Genomic DNA, 23,495 nt, shown 5'->3' on the forward strand with positions numbered 1-23,495 from the left:
AAGGCAGTCATATAATCAGTCAGTCATATAATCAAAATAATTTATTGTTCATACATGGTGCAATAACATACATACACGTCATTTGGTTATAACCTGAAGAAATGGTCAGCATTTTTCTTAATTTGGCAAGAAAATGTTGCATTTCCTGTGAAGGCAACCTGAGAGTTGCAGTGTTAAGACGTGATCGACTGCCTTGCCTTTATGTCGCCTATCACCCTGTGAAAGGATATCTGCTCAAATCAAGGTGTTTCCTTTTCAGTAAAAGCATCTCACTGCTACTGTAAGCAGGCACCATAGTGATTGTTTTACATTAGCCAGCCTCCTCCCAGTGTCCTCGTGCTTTAAACACTGTATCATATAGCACTGACATTTATTACCGACCGTAAAGCCCGAGCTCATCATTGTACCGAGTGCTCGGATTGATTTGTCTGCTCTCAAACTTATTCAAGTGATACACTTTGCTTTACGAGCCTAATGATTTTTTTTTTTTTTTTTTTTTTGATTGGAGGACCAGTGAGGTAGTCAGGATATGAATCTGTCAACTTAATCAAGATCTATCGAAGCCCTTTGCATTTGTCTCTCAAGTGATTTTTGAGCTGTCCTGCTGCTTGGTGCACGTTGTTGTAGTTGTTTTTCCTGCACGTTATGGTGTCATGTTGTGACTTGAAAAACAAAAATTAGGTGCTTAATGCTTGTTTACATAAAAGTGAAATGAAATAATATTACCATTCATCACATTTATTGTCACAACAATTATGTCCATCTAAAATCCATGATAATCACACATACTGCGGTAAAACCATTCCAATAAATACACAATGAGGGACCCAATATGTCACATTTGTCTCCTTCAGAGTATCTTTTTCTAAACCATCATATAAAAAGTGAACTCTCTAATCAAAGTTTGGGTTTATCAGACTTTTGGTCCTCCTTAACCACAGGAAAACCAAACGTCTGCATGACACCGGTCCAGAAAGACCTGAATGAAGTATTAAGTTATCAATAACCCCTATCGATCTTGTGCTGCCGGTCCAGAAGTGTCTGCTGGAGGCTCACTTTGGCGTCTTCAAAGGCTGGGTTGATTTTCAGAGCCTGCTGAAAATCCCTCTTGGCGTCGTCGAAAAAACCTGCAAAATAGGGTTAAACGTTGAGTTACAAATGTGAGCCTTGATGTAATGCATCCTGACACCGGCGTGGCAAAAGGACGATTCAGCAGCTCATTTCACGGGCACCACGAGCACAGGTAGGCACGAGTGAGTGTACACCTGGCTCCATCTAGTGTCGTGGAAAATAACACAGGAAACCAGCCCCATACGTATGATCACAGTAAAAAATATCACTTTGTGGGTTAAAAGAAACTTATAAATTAGTGGCAAACGTAGCAAGCGTATTCTCACTTACGACAAATCCCTCCTTAAGTATATCAATTATTTTCTCCTTAGAATTGTAGAATTTATCTCTGAAAACGAGATGGCGATGCTCTTATTTTGAAAACCACGCCCCCGGAAGTTGTGTTTATTTTACCCTGGCTTTCCTGAAGCTGACAAAACAGCAAATAATGTGGAAGCAAAGTGTAAATTAACGCCTTTCCTTACCTAATCTGTAGTGAATGAGTCCTCTGTTGTAGAGAGGTATTTCAAACTTGCTGTCGGTCTCTATCGCCGATGTATAATCCTCTACCGCTTCGTGAAAATCCACCCGGAGGTACTTTATCTGCCCGCGGTTGTTGAAAGCAGTAGCCAAGTTGCTGGCCTCACACCCCCTGTGGATGTTTTACAAAAATTGCATATAAAAACCCTGATTTGTCTAAAGGAAAATGTCACACAACGGAGTGAACGTTAGGGGCGGAAGTGAGGGAAACGTTAGCTTCAGTTAGCCGTTACTCGCACAGTTTGGCTCATAAAGCGCAGCAGCTGGTACCTGGTCTGCAAACAGGAGCAGATAAACTTGGTGTACAGCTCCTCTGCCAGCTTGTAGTTGTGGTTTTTAAACTCAGAGTGAGCATGCTCAAGTATTTGAGAGTTATCCTCCTCCATGAGGGTGGCTTTCAGGTGGTTTGTTGACGTTTTCTCCGTCTACTACGGAAGTGACGTAAAGCGAGGAATCCTCCAATCGCGTTGCAGTGCGTCTACAGCGCGTTGTTTTCTGAGTTTATTGCCAGAAAACGAACAAACAAACAAACAAACAAACAAACTTCAGATCTGTGAACACACGAGGCAGTCAGTAGTGTAAGCATATTCATCTTAGGTAGCGCAGTTACACCTTTTCCTTTAAATATAATTTTCATATAGCATCTGCGCAATTTTTATGCTGCTTAAATTTACTATGCTACTTAATTTAATTAAATGCAAAGAAATTGAACTCAGTTTCTGTAGGTAAATACCAAAACGGTCAGTAAATTATTTTTCTAATACAAGTTGGACTACCCTTCACGGCATTTCCGACTTTTCTGTTAAAAGACCCACAATAAATTGGGGAGACTTAAAACTCAACTTTTACATTGTTAAATACACTGTAAAAAAAAAAAAAAAAAAAAAAACAAACAAACAAAAAAACCAAAAAAAAAAAAAACCAGTGCGCTTTGTCCATCAGTGCTGCTTATTTTTTATAACAGCAGGTGGCAGAGCTGACTCAGACTTATTGCACAAAGCAACAAATTATAGATTGTATGTCATCATGTTTTCAAAGCATGGATACAAAATGAATGTAGGAAAAATAATAATAATAAAAAAATTAGAATTATAATTGAGTGAGAAAAATCGAGATTGGTTCCATTAGACCCAGTCACCGGCTCGTTGCTCTCAGAGATCTGTCATACCTGTCTCAGAACAATGTGAAGATCCCTGCAGCGGAGATACAAAACAAGGAGGCAACACCATCAGCAAACTCGTGTGAAATTCTTGGACGATCTCCCAGGTGAAGAAGTCAACTGTCTTGGTGAAAAATGGCACCTCAAGGAGCTATAGATCAATTCAGTGGCTGCTGCCTTTGTGGTCCATTTCTCTCCAGCCTGTGTGGTCAGGTTCACGCAGATCAAAAGGGGAGCAGCTTGACCCGGTGGAGGAGGATGTAGGCCGCTGGTTGTTGACACTGGCGGGACAACAGCAATAACACACAGCCTTACACAGCGACGGCCTGTAGAAATGTAGGTTAGATTCCTGTGCAGGTCATTACATCACAAGGGTTCATATCAGTTTGTGTGGTTGTGTGTTTGTGTACCGTAAAGCATCCAAAAAGTCACAAACTATGTGTGGAAAAATGAGTTAAATTGCAAAGAGGAGGGGGGTTAGAAATAAAAACGTTCAGCATTCATTACACCACAAGGCTCAATCTGTTTTTTACTGAACAGCTTCCACAGTGTTGTGCTGGTCATCCATCTTTTTTTTTTTTTTTTCCTGTGTCAAAGTTGTATTCAAAAGCACATTTGAGCCCACTGAACTCCTTTCCAACTTTAACCTTTTGGGAAAGGTTAAAACTTTTATTTTGTCAAAGATGACCTGTGCACCTGAAGCGGAGGCGCTTGTGTCCAGCCTCCCTGGACTGGCATTTCTTCTCGCCCCCCAAATGTTGCTGTTTGCTGAGAGACTTAACACACAGTATCAAAATCCACTCTGGTCTGGCAGAACCAGGCCAGGCATCCATCATGAGCCCTCAAACATACTCCTTCACCGCAGCACAGCATCACACTGATCATCACAGGTCACTTTCAGCTGATGCCTCATTCAGTTTTTAAGTTTATTCCTCAGTATTTAAGTGTCCCAACATCTGTTTCAGTTCAGCGTCAGCAGACTGCAGGGGATTACAATGCATGAGAATGACAAAGTTTCAGTAGTGATTGCTTTATAAGGCAGAGAGGACAAAAAGACCAACTTTTATCTGTTGTAATGAAAATATGGGTGTAAAAACTCTTGTACTAATGACTATGCATTCACCAAGTACGACTTTATAATTTCTCATTGTTTCTGGGTGAGAAATCCTACTTAATAATAATGATAATGTATATCACACATGTGTTGAAACCACATAATAAGGCGTATGTTAAAGAAAATCACTTGAAGGATTCAGCTTCATTCCTGTCTCCTGCCCAAATATGCCTGTTTTTCTAAACAATTTTTTTCATAAGACATCAAATGACAGACAAAATTATTTACAAACCAGGTTGTCCAGAGATCTTCATAAAGAAAAAATAAGAATAAAAGAATGTAAACAGGATTAAAGTGTTTTCAATAAAGTTATTAGAGGTCTTATTTTTTCACTGTGCAGTTGCTGGTATCTTTGTGCTGCAGGTCGAGCCTTACATTTATACATAACAGGCCTAGTGGTGTGATACATATTGCATCTGCTTGATTTGGTGCAACTGGAATTTATATCCTGTAAAAAATTAATGTCCTGTTGTCCTAACGCTTGGCCTAGTTGGCTTGGTTGAAATTAGTATCCCAATATTTTTGCCATTAGTATATGTCACAATGTGAAATCATATGATATGAAATCATATGATAATGATGTTCAACCCAATGACCTGATTGGCAGTGTCACGTGTGAAAACTAAAAAATTCCAATAATATTACTTGAAATGTTCCTAATTTTGCCTTTTTGTTCAAACAAAATGTGTTTAATTTACATCGTGTTACATTTTAAAATTAGTTTTAAATCCAATTCTCGGCAGCATTAATAAGCTCTTAAAACATCTTAAAATTGGCTTTGTGAAATGTGCAGACACCTTGACAAACAGAAGGGAAACAAAAATACACCAGGCCCCACAGTTTGCATGATTCAGCCTTTATGAAGCTGTACATCTGTGTGGCATCCCGGGACAGAGGCTCCAACAGCGTCTCGCCTCTCGTGTTTCTGGCTGCAGGGTGACGGTGAATCATCATTAGTCCTGGCCAAAATGTCCTATACAGCTGAGGAATCAGGACAATGTCTGTGTTTAAAGGCAGCAAATGCAGCGACATTCCCCTGTAAGCAGCATCAAACCGACTTAAACATCCACATCCATTAAACATCCTCCTCCATTTCTCAGTGTTCGTTCCCACAACTTAATATATATATTTATGGGCAATTGTGGAAAATGCTGGAATGCTTAATGTGAGGTCGCATGTGGAAAAACAGTTCAAATTTCCTCCTCATGACTTACCCAAAGCATCACTACCCATGGAATATGACATGCTAACACTGTTTTCTATTTTTCCAGATGACAATCATAACTTTTTATCAACTTTTGCCACATGAATATGAAAGCTGATGAGTAGCAGCAATCTCCAAAAGTCCTCCTTGAACCCTGATCTTTAAAATTGTCCTCCCCCAGCCGCCTCTACCTCTTAAACCCCTTTATTTTAGGTTTTAATATGAAAATAGCAAAGGCATGCCAGCCTCATTCGTCTTGACCCACCTCTCTGACCGCCTGTGTGTGTGTGGTAACCATGAAAGCCACTGAAATAGCAAACAAACATAAAACAGCTGGCTGGTAAAAGGCAAGGGAGAGGATCCAAACCAGACTGGAGGTAAACGTTGGAGTGTTGACTCACGGCCTCACACAGACATAGCAGACAGAGTAGCTCTGTTGTCAGCGGTGTTTCAGACAAATAAGCCAGCTCCTTCCAGCAGGAACATGATGACTCCCTTTCTGTTGTCATTTAGCCACGATGAGGGTGTTAAAAGGACGTGATGATAACCAGCAGAGACCCTGCGTGCTTTAAATCTTTGGTGAATGAGTCTGTCAGGTCAAAGCAGTTACATGTGCACACATTTAGAGGAAGCCGGCGGCACTGGCAGCTGTAGTTTGTGCCTCTTAAACAGAACAAGATGTACTTTTGAATGAAAAGACGGAAGCAAGAGATCATTCACCATCCTCAGTGAGCTGCGATGTTGTCCTGTTTTCATAAAGCTACAGTTACTTTTAACACATTGTTAACAGAAATATCAGAGCTCCAGCACGATATTTACATTTCTATATTGACGCAGATCTTCAGTTAGGCTGTATAAAAGAGACTGATACAGCGCCCCTTTTGTATCTGCACATATTTTGTTTGTATCTCCCAAATCCCTTAAACTAAGAGGACTGATGCACCAAACTGCTTCCCAGAGATCCATAATGAAACAATGTTGAAGTGATTAGCCATGAAACTTTAGAATTTAGTATACATTTTTATATGCAATTTGACTTGAATATTCATAATTTCTCCTTACTAAAATTACATTTTACTCTATTGTTTGTAAAATAAATAAATAAATAAATAAATATGTACAAGGACAGCAGTCATATTAAGCTGCCATGTGTCAGTCTTTGTATTTAAAGGGCAGACAAAAAAAAAAAATCTACAGAAGAGAATATTTTGGATCCAATTATGAATTATGAGTACCAAACTGTTGACATGAAAGCCTTTAAAACACACACATTATGTTGAGAAAGCATAATGTTAAATGTAATATTGTCAGTGCTGCTCATGCTGACCCAGTGGGCTCACAACAAAGTACACACAAGAAAACTCCTCTGTGGTTTCTTTATTCTCCACTTTACCCCTTTATATTTATAAATCTTAACAAAAATTATATATTTCATAAAACATTCACAGACACACAGGAGACAAAGGATTTTCTTTGGTATTACACAAAAGTTTAGATAACATCTCAGTTTAAGAGCTTATATAATGAAGAACAAATACAATTTGATTGCAACAGCTTATATTCAATATGAGGTAAAAACACTACAGAAAAAAAATAACAATGTAGTACTTCACAAATATAGCAAATGCAGATGCAGATACCACCATGTTGTCTGTATATATCTGTACTTTTTAAAGTATTTTTACAAAATTTTGTAATGAGTAAATCTACTCCAGAAATTTTTGTGTCACATTTATTTTTTTCCATTACACCCTTTATTGTACACAAAACTATATCTATATCTATCTATATATATCTTTGTCCAAACAGGAAATTTATTAATAATTCATTGATCTACAGAGACTTACAGCAAAAAATAATATTTTTCTCAAGTTATTATACAATGTCATAGTATTCTCATGTAGGTGTTGAGGAGAAATATGGTTAATATTTCTTACAGCAGTTTGAACAAGATAAGGCAACAATGTCTTCAACGGTCATAAATCACCAGATCCCAGACTAAATGTAGATACTGTCAACTCGAGTCAGTAAACTGAGGGATCACAGGCCTGCTCAACGTGAGGTGGAGATCCAAAGGTGTGGAGGAGACCGGAGGAAGCGCATGCCTGTTTTGCAGCAGTCCGTGGCTGCGACGCTGCCAGGAAGCTCGCAAGCTGCCTGGCTCTGTGGAGGGTAAATAAACAGAGGTCAAACTGTGTGGTGGGTGGGAAGCTCTTTACTACCAATCATCCCAGAAAGAAACTGTCAGTGCTTACCACTGTGTCCCCCTCTAAACACGGCCCAACATGTTCTCCAGCTTCTCCACTTTCCCCGTCACGTCAGCCAGTGAGATCAGTCAAGGCATGTGTGACTGTGAGTCTGGGATGCAAATTTAATTGTACATTAACACTATGATGTGACGCAAAACAGCCGAAAGTAACAAAAATCCTGTAGCCATCAGCAGTTATAAAAGCTAGAGCCATGCACGATGCACACTATTATTGTGTCCCCACAATAACCATGCTAGAACACAGAAATAAACAGTTGCCATCTCAGATTTTTTTTTTTTTTTTTTTGTGTTATATTGTTTTCTATCTGAAACAACAGGAAGGATATGTTTAGCCGTGAGCTGCTGGATGGCAGCTTGTGTCTGCTTCTGGAAAGCCAGCCTGGCCTCACACTTGCAGGGATCCTCAACCACCTCCACCTTCACCTCTTCACCAGGACAAAGCAAATTTCACATCAGCATAACAGATCATGTACAAAGTCAAATGCACACAGGATACCACCCAGCCTAAATTTAAGCCAACACATTTCCCATTACATTTCCCAACAAGGCTGCTCTTCAACAACAAATACACACAAATTTATGTCTGGGCAGATTACAGATATTCTATGACACCTGCTCCACAAGCACACATGCCTGGCTATCAGCATACGACACACAGACACATCCAAATCTTACTGACTCACTTGTGCTCCCTGGCAGGTGAAACACACAGTGAAGCAGGCACCATTTGCATGGCTACAACAGAAACACATTGCTATGGCAACGTTACAGGAACGTTGAAGCAACTCTCCAAATATTACCCGCTTGTTGTCCAACAAAGGGAAAAGTCAACAGTGAAGCAAAGAGTCAGGGGTTATGCACCAGTTGGTTGTGATGTTGTGAAGCACTGCTACTTATGCTCTGCTTAAAAGCCAAATAAACACATTATTTTACAGCTAAATACACACATGAGCTCTTGACCAGCATAAATATCAAATCAAAGAGTCATATTTGCTGCAGAGGGCCTTAAGTCAAAATCAGAATCAGAGTTACCCTTATGTTCTTACGTTTTAGAGAACATGTTTTCTTGTCCGCGTTCAAGATATAACCATTCCGGCACTTGCAGTAATAGGAGGCGTTGCTGTTGACACATATGTGCTCGCAGTCGTGTCCCATGGCACAGGGGTCCACACCTGGAATAAGCCGGGATTAAGGGATGGCGCTGTCAAGGTGGCAGCATGGGTACAGTTTCATAGGCTTGGCATATAATTTGATGTCTTGTGTGAGATAAAGTGGTAATCCACAGAGTAATTGATATATAAGACAAAGATTCCCCTCAATTTGGGTAAATATAGTAATAAAGTTGTCAGTTTCCTATGGTGGGCACTTAACAGAAAAACCTTATTTTGAAAAACGGCTAGGTAACTGTGTTAACTAATATTTTGCTATGGTATTTTTTTTGATGGAGTTATTGCCATGGTAACCACATTTCACTTGCAGTGGTGGGAAATCTGGTCCAGTCGTACACCTTCACCACATCTCAGCCAAGGTCATTTGCATAATGATTAGGTTCACTGTGTGTTGGACAACACAGGTAAAAAATCACAAAACTCTACAGTAACAACAGTAACAATGGAACATGGACAAATAATTTCAGAAAAAACAGCAGGACAAAACAAACATCAGACAGCAACTTAGAAACATGATTTGACTTTCACAGTTGCAGCAGAAGCTCAGCTGCTCAAACCACTGAAATCTTGAAGAGATCTACAACTGTTTAGGTAGCACTGAACAGTTATACACACTGTAAATAAGTGTAGCCACAAACAAAAAATAAAATAAAATAAAAAAAATTGCTTTTTTGCGATTCTTGTGCATACAGATCTTTCATAATATGAATATGCTCTACTCAATATATCTTTTTCAGTCATGTTTCACTTGCCTGGATAGTGGTTTGGAATAGTGAGCTTCTGCTGTACACTTGTACATGTGACTTGTGTCACATACTTGTAATTGTAATGGTGTTAAAATGTACCAAAGGTAATAAATACAAAGCATTCTCTTTGTAATGATGCTTTGATTTAAAAACAAATTACTTAATGTGAGCAATTATTGTATGATCACCTTGTAGTTCATAAAGTACCATTCCTCTGTGTTTGAAAAAAAAATGGCTGAAAGTTTAGGACCACATGGCCCTAACACTTTACACAGGTTTGATTTAGCATCTAGAGGCAGGTTCTAGTGCCGACATCTGCAGTCCATGTGGGGGTTGGAGTATCTGCCTTTACATTAAGCCCCATTATTACTCTGCATTCCCCAACTCAAATGATCAGTGACCTAAAGCATCCCCCCCTATAGACTGTAGGTGTCCCTTACTGTGGAACTAGAACCGGGGTTAATGGCAGGAACGGTCTCGTCGGCCGCTCTTTATCCTACCACACAAGGTCTCCCGGAACTTGGAGGTCAGCTTTTCGATAACGCCGTAGGTCTCCACGTAGAAGACGTGCTCGTCCAGGGGGATGCTGGCCATCAGCTGCAGGGAGCGCATGTCGGCACGGTCCACCCCAACGGCATAGATCTCGATGCCTGAAGCCCGGGCCGCAGCGGACACCTCCTCCACCTGGTCTTGAGGTCTCCCATCTGTCACAATAATGGCCACCTTAGAGATGTTCCTGGAGCGAGGCCGGGCCCCAGACTGCTCGGTGAAGGCCTCGTTCATGGCCGTCTTGATGGCCAGGCCCGTCATGGTGCCGGTGGCCAGGGGCTCGATGCGTGAGATGGCTTGCTTCATGTCCAGCTGGTTGAGGTGATCTTTGAGCAGGAACTCAATCTTGACTGTGCTGGCATAGTTGACCATGGCCACCCTGGTGGCATCCGGTCCCACATCTAGAGTATCGACCATGTCAGCCAGGAATATCTTCACCTTCTCAAACTCACCAGGACGCACGCTGCGAGAGCTGTCAATGATGAACACCAGGTCCAGTGGACGGCTCCTGCACTGAGAGTCTGTTTCTGGTGATCAACCAAATGCATTGCAACACTTAAGTCCCTTTCACACTGAAAATGCAGTTCATTTTTCAGAAAACAACTTTCCTGTTTGTTGGTTGAATGACATCTTTCACAGTGAGAGTGATTCAGTTAAACATCAAGGAAAGCATTGGAAGGTTTATTTGCACAGTTTAGGATGCACAGTGCTGGTTCCTAGGATAATAAGGAAACTGTTGGCACACAGGACCAAACGTTGTGCATCCCTGCATTGGTGAAAAGACAGACAAGAGACCAAGAGGTTAGCTTCTGGTAAAGTGATATAGTATGCCTTATGAGAAGCCATACTGTATCCTTTCAATGGTCAACAGTCCACCAGAGACTTCTCACAGTTGTTACCCTTTCTTCTCATTTCCCAGAATGAAAAGGATGCTTGGTCCCAACTCACTGAAAAAGTGATGTTACACCTCAAGACGGCGTAGGTGTTAAGAGCCCTGTCTGTCAAATCACATACACACATTCCCCCTGTAATTTATGCTCAGATCTACCCACATCCATCTCTGCTGTGTTTCCCTCGGTTTTTCAGTGTCTCCAAAAAAAAAAAAAACACAAAAAACAAAAAAAAAACAACAACAACTACAAAACACTGTGGGCTACTTACTCTGCTTCTGTAAAGAGTGAGAACCATTTGAGCCCTCTCTTCTTTCTCTGAAACACCCAGCAGTGCAGCTTTCTTCAGCTCAAAATGCATATTTCGCACATTTCTTCTACCTCATTCCCTTCAAATATATCATTATCAAAAACTCAATTTCAGTTTCATCATCTAAATCAAAGTGACCTCCACATAAGTGGCACTTGCACATTTCTATCATTCATTTGTCAGATTAAAACAAAAAAGAACTGCCCTGGAAAGCATTGTTTGGGTTGCAAATCAAGCCTGACTAGGATTGTTCTACCTGTCTCCACAGGACTGACGGTGGTGATGAAGCCGCTTTGGGTACTGACCGGTAGCGTCACAGGGGCGGTGGTCTCCACTGGCGGCACAGTGGTCTCCACCACTGACATGGTGGTTGTCACTGCAGGCATGGTAGTCACTGGCAGAGTTGGTGGTGCAGTGGGCTGGTATACCTCTGTTGTGGCTGGCAGGGTTGGAGGGACGGTGGGGAGGTACACCACAGGTGTTGTTGGTACCGTGGGGTCGGGCTGAACCACTGACAAGGATGGACCTTTCATTTTGTAATGCCAGGGTACAGGGAGTGGACCTTTGACCCTTGGCTGGTGGACTATGGGTGGAGACAGGCCCTTGTGTATTTTGTACATGTGTGGTGGCACTGGCCCTTTGAATCGGTGGTGATAAGGTGGCATGGGGATTGAGGGTCTGTGGTAAGTCACCGGCGGAGATAGAGGAATAAGTCGATACACTACCGGTGGTGGGATCCTTGGTGGCTGCTGGTGGTAGTGATACCCATACCTGTAATCACTGCCGTGAACTAGGGGCCACCAGAAAGGAGAAGCGATAGAGCACATTAGTAGGGTTGAAAGTAGGTCAATGGAAGAGTGTGTACGTCCTCTTTGTATATACTTAGGAAGTTGTCTATTACAGTGTAAGATTATACATGAAAATCACCAATGCTTTTTTTTTAAGAGCAGGGATAAATGATTAGTTGAAGCATGAGTGTACTTTCAGCCGCCTGGGTCGTTTCAAACAAGCTCAGGGAATATATAGTGCTTGTGAAACGCTGAGTCAATTGTAAATTCCATGCATAGCTTTTTTTAAGTTTATTTTTAGGAAGTTCTGCTGTTCCATTAGCTGGTTAGCCAAAATGATTGAAAGATGAAACACCAACTCCTACAAGAAAATCTTCCTGGCCACAGCATATGGTTTTGAATAGTTTAAAAAAAAAAGGTATACTAATCTCCAAACAAAAACATGACACATGCATTTCCTTTGATGTAAATATATATATATATATATATTATCTTGGAAACAATAACATTAAGTTTTATTTTTATGTGGCTACACCATTTCAAAACTATTACTGTAGGCAAGAAAAATATATGAAATTAAAAATACAATAAAATAAAAATAAAACGGTATAAGGCATATAGGCAGCTTACTTGCAGGATTCAGTTTCCTCTGTGGAGGTCGCCCGCTGTGTCTGGTTTGTGCGTAGCTTTGCGCAGAAATCTGCAGAGGGTCCACTCCGCTGAGGCTGTAGGTCGCCAGCACGTCGGCCAGCAGCAGCGACCCGCAGCACAGCAGGCTCCACATGACACACTTCATGGTTGCAGTGTCCTCTGCTGGTCTGCCCGCTGCCTCCTCCCGCTCGGACTGTCCGGTGCCCACCAGGGGCCCTGCAGCCGCTTTTGAGCAGCACCCAGTCCGGCAGCCTACGTCAGGCCGGCCGTCCAATCCCAAAGTGGGACACGCCACAGCCACAGCGAAGGGTGGTGCACAAAACAGCCCAAATAGACCCTCTGACCCCGCTCAGTTTGTGCGTGACTGATAACACACTGCTCTGCCACATCAGCCCACAACTTCGCCTCCAGCAGCAGCAGGAGGAGGAAGAGGAAGAGGAGGAGGACACCAGATCTGGCTCAGCAGTGGGAGAGCTGCATCAAACAATGATGTACAGGATAGATACTGCTCAAGTAAAAACATGTCACTTTAATAAAAAGAAACGACTTTATGAAATATTGCAATTTAATCACATACTTTAATATTTGGCTATTTCATTATTTCATCAAACAGCGTACAATTTTTTTTTTCCTTTAGAGAAAGCGAGTTTTAATTGCAACACCAGTAGCCTATGTGGATTTGAAAACAGCAAGAGTGGCAGTAACCTATGTGTATTCTACTTGTGTTTGAGTATTTTTTTTAAAGTCATGAATTTATTATCATCATCATTTTTAAACTTACATTAGCCTCCGTTTTATTGATTGTTGGCTTACTTAGCTATAATTTATGATTTCCCATCTATTTTGTGTAGTAGCCTACGCTACAAATGAAATATTGCAGAAATTTGACCAATACAGAGTAAGCTGGCTTTATCTGGTTTGTTAACTTTATTTTGTAATTTAGCCACCGTTGGCTTTTACTTTTTTTCCTTTGGCTTTACCTCCCGTTTCAGAAAAAGATCAGGGTAACAGTGAACCGTTAGGACTTTAACTTTCTATCCAACCGTGATCAGCCTATATGCCTAATACTGAAATTTTAGGTAAGACATTAAATTCAAGCTTACCTAATCACATTATACTAGAAAAGCCTCTTCCCGAAATGTACCCGTAATCCCACAAATCATGAAGGCCGAATGGACTGTAAGAGGCAAATTATATTATTGTAGTGGAGATAAATTAATCATTCCCTGTTATCGTGGGCGTGCAGTTTAATCACTACAGCAATCCGTTTTGTGGTTTTTGATTTTCTAATTTGCAAGCCCGTCGCTGCTCTGCTTGGATCAAGGGTAATCAGGTAATGAGATGAGTATCAACATGTATATATATGTAAGAAGCCTGAATGGTCGTACTGTCTTTAAACTTGATAGGCCTCATAAAAAAAAAAAAAAAAAAAAAAAAAACTCTACATTTGTAAACGGCTGAGTAATGTGACTTTGTAAAACACCTTCACACATGGACATGAAAAGACGAGTCAAATGATGGATTCAAATGTTTTGAAACGTTTATTGAAGCCAAATGTATTTCCACTAGGATCAAAATATGGTATTAACCGTAAAGAAAGAGGGATAAAATTAGCATGCAACAACTACCGTTCACAAGAGTAACCGCTTGATGAAAGGAGTCATGAGCGCCCCCTGCTGTCTCCGTCGTGCGCAGCCTCAGCTGCAGCACCGCTCACTAACTTGTCTAACAGGAGGCAGAATCACCAGGAGGGCGGCGGAGAGGTGCTCAACATGGCAGGGCGATGTACTGACCCACAGCGATGCTAAATAAATAACAGAACTGACAAAAAAGTGCTACAAACATCTCCATCTGAGGCTTAGATGGAATCAAATCTAGCTCTTAATAAGGGAAAAAAACAAAACAATAAGAGTTATAATTAAGTGGATTGTCATAAGATTTTTTGTCCTTTTACACTTCATATATCAATCTAAGGATAAGATGGTGCTGGATTGATGAGAGCATTTCAAGCAATTAAATTTTCACAAGTATCCCTTTACTAAGACATAAAAAAAGGCTAGGGGGGAGGGGGGATTGGCTGGTATCTTTCATTGCTATTTAAACATCTCAATCATTCCCTGATAGAGAACTCACTCTTTAATAGCACCTTTCTGCTCATATCTACAGGATGTAAGGTTCACAGAAATGCATTTGGCAGGGTCAAACAAGAAGTTTGGAGTGGCCATACACATACACTGGAGGGGAGGGGGCCGTGGTGTTGGGAGAGGGCTAGGAAGGGAGTGTAGGTGTGCATATGATGGTGTGTGTGTGTGTGTGTGTGTGTGTGTGTGTGTGTGTGTGTGTGTGTGTTTTGGTAATGGAGGGTGGGTGCTTAAGCAGGCATATAAGGAGGAGGGGGTTCCTTCTCTGGCATCTTCATTGCCATCTCATAGGTGGGCAGGATGTACTAAAGGAGATGGGGGGAAAAAAAAAATCAGTCAAAATGTTTAGTCAGTATACAGGAAGAAACACCAGCCAAGTATCAGATAATCAAATGAGTCGAAGTACACACACATACAATACAAAGATATTCAGACTTTTTCTCAACCTGAAATGCACGACAGTGTACTAGGGCCTCTGTAGGGAGACTTGGGCCTTTTTTCTTATACTTGTCTTTCTTACACTCTTATAAAGGAACCACATCACTTCACTCTGTGAGGTTGGGTCAACCACACACTGCAGTCTGCACCAAATTCTACTTTGCAATGGGATTTGGTAATAAGGAGTAACAATATTGTTTTCCTCTGAATAGGCCCAAGTCACAGCATTGTCTCTTCAATGTCTGCATGCTATGCAATATCAGAATATTACAACCCCACATGCCCCAGCTCCTTATTTTTCTATTTCTCCCTGCAGTGGCCCCAGCACACTGTCAAATTTTGGTATAGCTCTATTTGAAAATTTATCAGACAAATTCTGAACTTTCTTGGCACCAAGTGTGTGAAAGGTATACCCCCTGCTGGCTACGCTTCAGCATTACATATTACAAATGCTGAGGGCGCTCACAGCCCCCAAGGGAATGTGTTCCCACCATGTGACAGCAGATCCTACCCATAAAAATGTATGGGCCTGCTTACCTGGGGAGGGGCCTCAAAAGCCGGGTACACAGCAATCTCTGGCATGTTCCTGTTGTTGATGTACTTGTAGCAGTTCCACACACAGTTGATCAGGTAGGCCTGCAAAGAGGAGCAAAAATGTAGTTGTTGGACATTTTTGGGGCTTGACGAAGGCTGTGACTCTACCAACATGGATCCACATGATCTGTTTTGGGAATATTGTCATCAAGTGTTTTTTTTTTTTTTTTTTTTTAATATTATATAGAGTATACAGACACTCATGTTTAATTTCAACATTAAGTCTAAAATCAGTGTGGACATTGGAATCATGCTGTTTTCCTAAAGTGTATTTTAAATTGGAATAAGCCACTATTTTCAAATATTGTTGCAATATCTATCAATCACATAAAATCCACAACATCGCCTAATCCTTACACTTGCAAAGACACTACTTGAGCCAGCACCATCATGGAATCATACTTGACAGAGTGAAATTGGCATGAGCACGGCAACATGTAATGATCAGTTGTGGGGGAACAGCAGTTTCACCTTGAGGATGATGAGGAAGGCGAAGAAGACCAGCACAAAGAGCAGCAGGCAGCTAGAGTCCAGAGACAGGAGGTTATCTTTGTAGGGGAAGTCCGGCTGAGGAAAAAAAGGCGGAGAAAGAGGCTTCGGTGTCAGATAAGCAGTCAAACTGTTTTGAGCAATTCAAATCAAACACTTAGTATGCTACCACACCATCAATCAAACAAAATAAAAATGAAATGATTCCCATATATAATTGGGGTGATTGCAGCAGCAAATAGTAATAGAATAATGCTATATAGTGGGGTTATTATCGTTACCCAGGAGTTATTTCCAAAACATTGCACTGTTTATGTGTACATGAACTTTGGTGCATTTCTGGCATCAGAAGTCATGTCCATGCATCTCATCCTACTATCAACTATCTCATGTGACACTGGTCCAGTGCAGTCCTCCACCTGACTCACCAATATTCCCTCTAAAGTTGCAATCATGCGTGCCACACCTCAATGCACATAAATCTGAATGTGCTCTGTGTCGACATTATGTGTCGTCCATCATATGGCCTTCACCCTCCCTTTGCAAACTGATGTGATACTTTTATTGATCCCTGGGGAAATTCTGTTTTGCTCAAAGCACAGGGTGAGCCATAGAATATAAGACCTTGTCATTTTTGTATGATGTTAATATGTGCTGTGGAAATATGCATGTTTTGCTGTATCATTTAACTGATACAAAATATATTGTCTTTGGGTCAAATATGTCTTTAATATACAGAGTGTATAAGACTGACAAATATGAGAAAGCACACTACAGTTATCTAGTTCTTCCACCCCTTCCTGCTTATGAAATGCCATCATGTGTGGTGCAAAAACAGAAAAGGCCAGACTACTCTTTATGCATCAGGGAGAATTTGAAAAACAAACAAGGAAAAGATATGTTCCGTTGACAACAGGACAATTTTGGCAGTACACTACACAAGCTCTAAATGTGGTCAGGATTCAGGTCAGGTTTGTGTGTTTTCCAAGTAGAGAAAAAAACTGTTTCATGTCTGCACCACAGCAGCTTCTGTGGTAGTTTGTAGAAGTGCTGGACTGACCAGCTGGTCCAGGTAGTCCTTGATCCTGGGCAGGTAGGTGAGAGAACTGATGGCCACCAGGCAGCTCAGAGCAAAGTCAAACAGTTGGTAACAGAAGAACGGGATAAGCCAGCCATCACGATGCTGAGGGGGGGGGGAGTAAGAGGGAAAGAGAAAAATATGTTACCAATTGACTCCATCAGGTGGTCAGATCCAGCTGACATAATCCATAAGTGTGTCACAAGGGATTCTACGGGCACCCTGATCACTATATTCTAACAAAATCTCAGGATATACTGCGCTTGCCAAAAATCTGATACATCCTTAAGATGTCTACATCATGTAGCAAAGTCCTGAACATCTATTTCTGTATTAGGATCGGCATTACAACATGTATGGGTGTTTCAGCGGGACACTACAGCAGCAGAGGTTATGTGCTGCCAAACTAAATTGAATACAGGGTATCTATTACTGCTGTCAGGCAGCATGTACTCGCACAGCTAAAGCACAACTCCTGCACAGACCGCTGACATGCACAGTGTGCCAAGCCTGCAGTCAGGTGTCATGCTTTAACTGTGCAGTCATCCAAACTAGCAGCTTAACGCAGGTCCACGTCAAAAAGCTATCAAACCTGTCAGTTGGGATGGCATCAGGCAAGCCTGTGAGGTAAAGACGATAGGTATGAGGATAACACATTGTGTGCCACATTCTTCACTGCATCCAGATAAAGGCTCTTTAAATAAGGAGTTATTTTTGCACATGCAGCTACAGTGTACTCTAATTTCCCATTTCACTTCTTGTCTCCCTCTGTAGGCTTTAGTCTAGTGCTATGATTCTATAACTTGAAAGCAAATATATTTTTGGTACTATTTATTTGCATAAGAAGCTATGATAGTACTGTTAAAACAGTAAATGTTGTCCAGAGACTAGAAAATAGCATCATGTTCACTATGCACAGACACACTTACAGTAATGGCTCCATACACCATCATGGCACTGATAGTGAGCATCAGCAGAGAAATGGCAAATCCAACACAGGCATTCTCTGTTTGAGAAAGACTGAGAATAAATAAACAGACCAAAGCCAGGCAAAAGCAAAGATTAATTACAATTCAAACATAATTAAAACCTGAACCATTCATGTCTCTTATATTACAGTGAGTGTAGAAAAATGACCTTAGAGGCAGCCCTGATTTGCATGTAGTGGAACTAGGGCTTCCTTGCTGCCCGCTAACTCTCTTTTAAAGGCCGGCTCTGGGGAGCTGTTTAGCTTCTCCCTCTCAGCCACTCAACAGCCGGTGAAGACAAATTGAAACTCGGGCTAGGATAATTAAAAGGCCTGCCTTTCACTTCCTCCTCATTTTTCTCTCTGCCTCGCTCTCGCTTCCTCTCACTGATCCGCCTGTTGCACTGCTCAGATCTATTTGTGAGTCAGCCAGTGGAGCCATGTGGTCGACAGAAATTCTTTCATCATTCCTCTAGTTCAAGCAGGAAGCTATTCTGCATTGCTGCGTGACACTGTCAGAGGACTGTGGTTTCAGACCTCGTCTGTATTCTACAGGTTTTTGGTTACAGCATACATTAGATAAGAGATTCTCATTCTGTGAACAACCTATATGACATGAACAATATATGTGAAATGTCATATTGAAGTGCTGCTGAATTGTTTTGGTGTAGAAATAATGGATGGTTGTAGGCTTGTAGTAGTTTTGCACAGGGTTTCGATTTTACTTTTGGACAGCATTTGCCAGCATTAGTTTATGTTCTTTTTTAGATTTTAGTATTTTGAATGGGAGGGCCGGAGAATATTTCCAAAACTGTTACTTTTGTATGTATCCAGCATTAAAACATGTTAAAAGAAATTCTTATATAGTCTATTCAGTTCAATTATACTATGTTTACCTCTATAATGCCATCTCCTTTTTTCCTTTTTCCCCTTCAAGCCAAAATATGTTTTTTTTTTTTTTTTAAATTTCATATCAGTTAGGCTTGGGGCAGGAATTAGTTATACATTTTGACATGCTTGAAAGCTTGTTTTTATGCATTTTTTAATTAGCAAAAATAACCTTAGGTGATAGAAAACAAACAGGTAGGACACAAATGTAAAGATCCACATGGTCTGTCAGGCAGTAATGTAACTGTTAAGCATGGGCATAATCATGGTGGAAAATGAGTCTGGCCTGATGAAGCTGCACTAATTGTCAGGAGTAATGACAGCCCAACAAATCTGTGAATACCAACATTGTCTGTGTGGGCTGTAGACAGCACCCACTGCCCTGCGTGCTGGCATGGGCCTGCTGTGGGAAGGTCAGCCCACCACAGGCTTTTCCTCTCCTCCTTTCTCTTGCTGAGTCACTGTTTCAGAAAAAATGATGAGGCCTTCATCGAATCAGCCGACAAAACGGCAGCGACTGAGGCAAACAGGCATGCTCTGAGCGCTGCCCCGCTCCTGGTTCTGGGTTACACCAACTCTGCTTTTTCCACTGCAGACTGTTTTCCACTGCTGGTTAAGCAAGATTTGGTGATTTTTCTTTCTCTTTAATATTTTTCAACACAATTATAATTAAAAGGAAGATTCTGAATTGGATTTATAAATCTACAAACATAGAGAGTCCTGTCGAACTCTAATGACCTGTAATATTATTTGGTCACCAAGTGTCCTTTTTGATTCTCCAACTGGCCTTTTTGGAGATCTGCTTACATCCAAAAAATACATAGGGAAAAAAAAAGAAAAAGCTGAATACTTATTTTGGTGGTTTTATAATCAAATTCGAACCATGACTTGTTCAGCATTGTGGCTGTGGCTCCATTGAGTTTCTAAACTGAAATTACACAGCCACATGAAACTGTTTACATGCAAAAACTAATTCTTGTAGACAAGGAAAAAAAAAAAAAAACAACCTTCTTTTACCACTATATCTGAGCTTCTGTAATTTGGAGTCTTTAGCCAACAAACTCTATGACCTTTCAGGAGAGAGCAAGCTCATGTATGTAACTGGCTCTGATCATCAGTGAGTGAGAGTTTGGCTCTTGCAGTGTCATAGAAGGAAATTAAAGCAAGTGACACACAGATGGAGCAGGAGACCGGCCTCATGCTACACTGCAGTAAAACGCCAGTGACACTGCCGCCAACTTCTATTACTATACTGACATGATTAGCAACATTTTCAGACAGCAACATGTAAACAGCACAGCAGAGCTCGTGAGCTGTTTTTATTGTGCACAGTCAGAGGGGAGCTCCTCTCCCTGAGGAACGTGCATCACACCTCTGCACAACAGCAGCTTATGACTACTGTGGAGGGAGCGCCGTGGCAGGATGCAGTCTCTATGGTGTTGTGCACAAATATGATAAGATTTGCATGGCATACTTAAATTTGTACTTTTGCATTTCAAATCACCAAGTGAAGTGAGTTTGTTTATTTTTGGCTGTTGAAATATTTTTTTGAAGATGTTAATTATTTTGTGATAATAGCATTTAAGGGATATTGTGTTCATTGCAAAAAAAAAAAAAGAAAGGGAGAGAGCGAGAGAGGGAGAGAAGAAGAAGAAGAATTACAGCAGCCCAAGACATGTGCCACACTGCTTACCAGACATCCTGTCTGAGGCAAAGTAATGATCGATAACCTCATACTGCAGGTCGATAGTGGGCACATTTTCTGGGTGTGTCACTGCCACAGTCAGCAGGATGCCCATCAGCAGGTTGACTACCTGGGGAGAGGAAGAGGGGAAAAAAACATAAACATTTGAAGTGAAGACTCAATCATGGTGGGCCTTGATCATAAAAACAGATAGTTAATGTTAGGTTTTCCTACAAGGTCAACCTGTCGTCCCGTAATATATCATGTAACTACCACACCTCAACTGCCTGAAGGGTAAATTCAACTGCAGAATATTTTAACACAGTCTGGAAGACATTATTCACTCAGGGACAGCACTTGAAACCATAACAAGAGGTTGAACAGAATTCTTATCACTATTATTATCATTCTGATTGTTTTCTAACTGATTTTCACTGTAAATCGGGAGAAGAAAACTACATGGAGGCTGCACTGTACCCTTTGAATTTCTGCAATGTCTCAGAGAGGTAATGTTTGATTTTCCTGATGCACAATCTGCTACCAGTGGGTGGGGGTTAACAGAGAAGACAAAAATATTTTGTGTGGACTTCCTAGTGGACAAAATAAGAAATTTGTTAAAAAAAAAAAAAAAAAACACACACAAACAATCCATTCACCTTTTGCTGTCTATTTACTGAGACAACTGGAAGAGGGAGACAGCGTTGGGGGGTCACAGGAGAAAAAGCTCTGCTGGGAAACCATTAGGGCTGTGTGTGGCTCCAGAAACCGCAGCCCCCTTAACCACCTAACTATCAGGAGCACAATTTAACTTCCCTCTCAAACACCAGCTGTGGTATTTTCTATGAGCAAAATGTTCTCCATCTCTGTTCTCTGCAAAACTGTCTAAAACCCACCCAGTGAGTCTCAATGAAGTGATGTCAGTGAAACAGAAGATGTATTGGCTTCAAACCAAAACAATGCACATCAAAGCAGTAAATAAACCCCAGCATGACATAAACTTTAATTTCCCAAACCACAAGCTTGTTTGGTGGAACTATTCTTCAGTCTTTCTTGAGAGCATTTATGCTGATAGTTTACAGCCCTGTGCAAAACAACAAAGCGACCCACTGGCAGCACAGGCGGAGATATGTAAAATTAACCTTTTTTTTTTTTTTTTTTTTTTTTACATTTAACTAACCAACAACATCATAATATATATATATATATATATATATATATATATATATATATATATATATATACACACACATAGACAGTTGGAGTATAACAGGTCAATAAACCCAAAGTTTGTATGTCGTTTGTAATGCAGTTTTTGGGTCACAGATAAATAGATAGATGTAAACAAGATGAGAAGTTGTGCATCATTACAGTCTCACTGTGACAAGCAATGACATATATTCGTCAATTGGTGTGCATCAGATAGTGGACAGATGGTAAAGAATCAGTGCGGGATTTCCAAATGCATGGCTGAAACCAGCAACATTTGTTATGTAATGTGCGATAGCGAGACGGGATTAATTCAACTGGAGGAATACTGCAGGGACAAAATGTGCACTAAGGACAACGAAGGGTAACAGTCACGTAAACAGACCCGTGAAACTACTTTTCTACTCATAAATAATGTTACCTAACGTGACACAACAAAAAGGAAAAGAGCTTTTCACTGGCGAGCACTGCAGATTCTTCACTGCCCAAACTTGTCACGATTTGGCTAGCGTTAGCTGGCTAGCTTGCTAAGTGACGACTAAACGACGCTATCGTACGACATAAATACAACATTTAACAAATCTTCCAGTTCATCTTTGTGTCTTTAGTGGTTGTAGCGTTACAATGTTTAGCCGTTTCGCGGTCGTTTATTAGGCGTGTTAGTATCACGGCTAACCTTGTGTTTCCTTCACGGTTAGCGCTAACGTTGTTTGACCTAGCATAAGTTAAGCAGGCAGCCGCTGGCCAAGTTCCGCAAAACAGCGGAGCGCCGTGCATCTCAGCGCCAAATTAATGCCAACAGCCAACGCACACCCCTACAAATCGTAAACCATGTCTAGGAGGTTATCATGTATCTTGTAAGATCGATCTGACTTACCGGACCGGACTTGACGTTAGCTTTTGGTCGTTAGCATCATCAGTGAGGTTACTAGCCACCGTTAGCCTGCTAACTTGATCAACCATTTTACGTACCATGTACCAAGTTCCGAGGATGATAGTCCCGGTCCTCACATGGCAACAGCCACAGCATCTTGTGGTGTACAGTCTGTCCCGACTGGGCTTGAAATGGTGCATGTCGTGCTCTAATGTAGGGAGAAACATCAGGAGCTAGCCGAGGAGGAAAATCCCAGCATCAACAGCCACCTCACGGAACGCCCACACCAACTTCCCTGACGACCTGCGCGACACTGGACATAAAAACAAACAGCGTCAACTGGGAGGAAGGGGCGGGGACGCTGCGTTGACAGGCAGTGTTCTCAACCAATGGCTGTGCAGCAGTCGCAAGGCGCAGCCAATAGGCATAAAGTGTCAGTTAAAATATGAAAGTCCTACCAGTGCAGATCAAACGTTTACATTTTATTTTCCCCCATTTTAAAACTGACGGGGAAATATAGTGCTGATTATTAACACTTCTGAAATGAAAAAAAAAAAAAAAAAAAAGTCAATGTACAGCACACACAGGTTAATATATAGCATGATCTTTCATTATAATTGTGAAATTTCCCCACCGT

At 41.1% G+C, this 23,495-nt stretch overlaps 4 protein-coding genes across 4 annotated transcripts; all 4 read right to left on the reverse strand.

The window, feature by feature from the left end:
* Positions 1-26: 26 nt before the first annotated feature.
* ttc32 (tetratricopeptide repeat domain 32) lies at positions 27-2,111 on the reverse strand. The gene is made up of 3 exons (XM_030047243.1): positions 1,921-2,111; positions 1,596-1,762; positions 27-1,127 (listed from the first exon to the last, which is right to left on the reverse strand). The coding sequence occupies exons 1-3, from the start codon at positions 2,034-2,036 to the stop codon at positions 1,000-1,002; spliced, it is 411 nt and encodes a 136-aa protein (XP_029903103.1). The 5' UTR covers positions 2,037-2,111; the 3' UTR covers positions 27-999.
* A 4,427-nt stretch (positions 2,112-6,538) lies between these two features.
* On the reverse strand, positions 6,539-12,644 carry matn3a (matrilin 3a). The gene is made up of 6 exons (XM_030046594.1): positions 12,479-12,644; positions 9,812-10,387; positions 8,443-8,568; positions 7,723-7,821; positions 7,383-7,452; positions 6,539-7,290 (listed from the first exon to the last, which is right to left on the reverse strand). Exons 1-5 carry the CDS (start codon positions 12,642-12,644, stop codon positions 7,397-7,399), a joined length of 1,023 nt encoding a protein of 340 aa, XP_029902454.1. The 3' UTR covers positions 6,539-7,290; positions 7,383-7,396.
* LOC115355730 (36.4 kDa proline-rich protein-like) lies at positions 10,288-11,962 on the reverse strand. Its single transcript, XM_030046593.1, has 2 exons — positions 11,366-11,962; positions 10,288-10,626 (listed from the first exon to the last, which is right to left on the reverse strand). Exons 1-2 carry the CDS (start codon positions 11,885-11,887, stop codon positions 10,555-10,557), a joined length of 594 nt encoding a protein of 197 aa, XP_029902453.1. The 5' UTR covers positions 11,888-11,962; the 3' UTR covers positions 10,288-10,554.
* Positions 12,645-14,016: 1,372 nt separating the features above from the next.
* Positions 14,017-23,182, reverse strand: laptm4a (lysosomal protein transmembrane 4 alpha). The gene is made up of 7 exons (XM_030047216.1): positions 22,957-23,182; positions 20,788-20,908; positions 18,169-18,245; positions 17,222-17,344; positions 16,144-16,239; positions 15,616-15,714; positions 14,017-14,945 (listed from the first exon to the last, which is right to left on the reverse strand). Exons 1-7 carry the CDS (start codon positions 23,083-23,085, stop codon positions 14,871-14,873), a joined length of 720 nt encoding a protein of 239 aa, XP_029903076.1. The 5' UTR covers positions 23,086-23,182; the 3' UTR covers positions 14,017-14,870.
* Between the last annotated feature and the right edge of the window lie 313 nt (positions 23,183-23,495).

This window comes from Myripristis murdjan, chromosome 24 (genome assembly GCF_902150065.1).
Source record: "Myripristis murdjan chromosome 24, fMyrMur1.1, whole genome shotgun sequence".
NCBI lineage: Eukaryota > Metazoa > Chordata > Actinopteri > Holocentriformes > Holocentridae > Myripristis > Myripristis murdjan.

Excerpts from the sequence above, each read along its gene's own strand:
- matn3a (XM_030046594.1), bottom strand. The coding sequence starts at position 12,644 with ATGAAGTGTGTCATGTGGAGCCTGCTGTGCTGCGGGTCGCTGCTGCTG. Across the intron at positions 8,569-9,811 it reads GTTCCGGGAGACCTTGTGTG|GTGTGGACCCCTGTGCCATG; the intron begins GTAGGATAAAGA and ends GGCTTATTCCAG. Across the intron at positions 7,822-8,442 it reads GAAAACATGTTCTCTAAAAC|AGGTGAAGGTGGAGGTGGTT; the intron begins GTAAGAACATAA and ends GTCCTGGTGAAG.
- LOC115355730 (XM_030046593.1), bottom strand. The coding sequence starts at position 11,887 with ATGTGCTCTATCGCTTCTCCTTTCTGGTGGCCCCTAGTTCACGGCAGT. Across the intron at positions 10,627-11,365 it reads CCGCCCCTGTGACGCTACCG|GGATGCACAACGTTTGGTCC; the intron begins GTCAGTACCCAA and ends TCACCAATGCAG.
- ttc32 (XM_030047243.1), bottom strand. The coding sequence starts at position 2,036 with ATGGAGGAGGATAACTCTCAAATACTTGAGCATGCTCACTCTGAGTTT. Across the intron at positions 1,763-1,920 it reads TGCTCCTGTTTGCAGACCAG|GGGGTGTGAGGCCAGCAACT; the intron begins GTACCAGCTGCT and ends AAACATCCACAG. Across the intron at positions 1,128-1,595 it reads ACTCATTCACTACAGATTAG|GTTTTTTCGACGACGCCAAG; the intron begins GTAAGGAAAGGC and ends CCTATTTTGCAG.
- laptm4a (XM_030047216.1), bottom strand. The coding sequence starts at position 23,085 with ATGTTTCTCCCTACATTAGAGCACGACATGCACCATTTCAAGCCCAGT. Across the intron at positions 18,246-20,787 it reads TGCCTCAGACAGGATGTCTG|AGAATGCCTGTGTTGGATTT; the intron begins GTAAGCAGTGTG and ends TTTCTCAAACAG. Across the intron at positions 14,946-15,615 it reads CTTTTGAGGCCCCTCCCCAG|TACATCCTGCCCACCTATGA; the intron begins GTAAGCAGGCCC and ends CATCTCCTTTAG.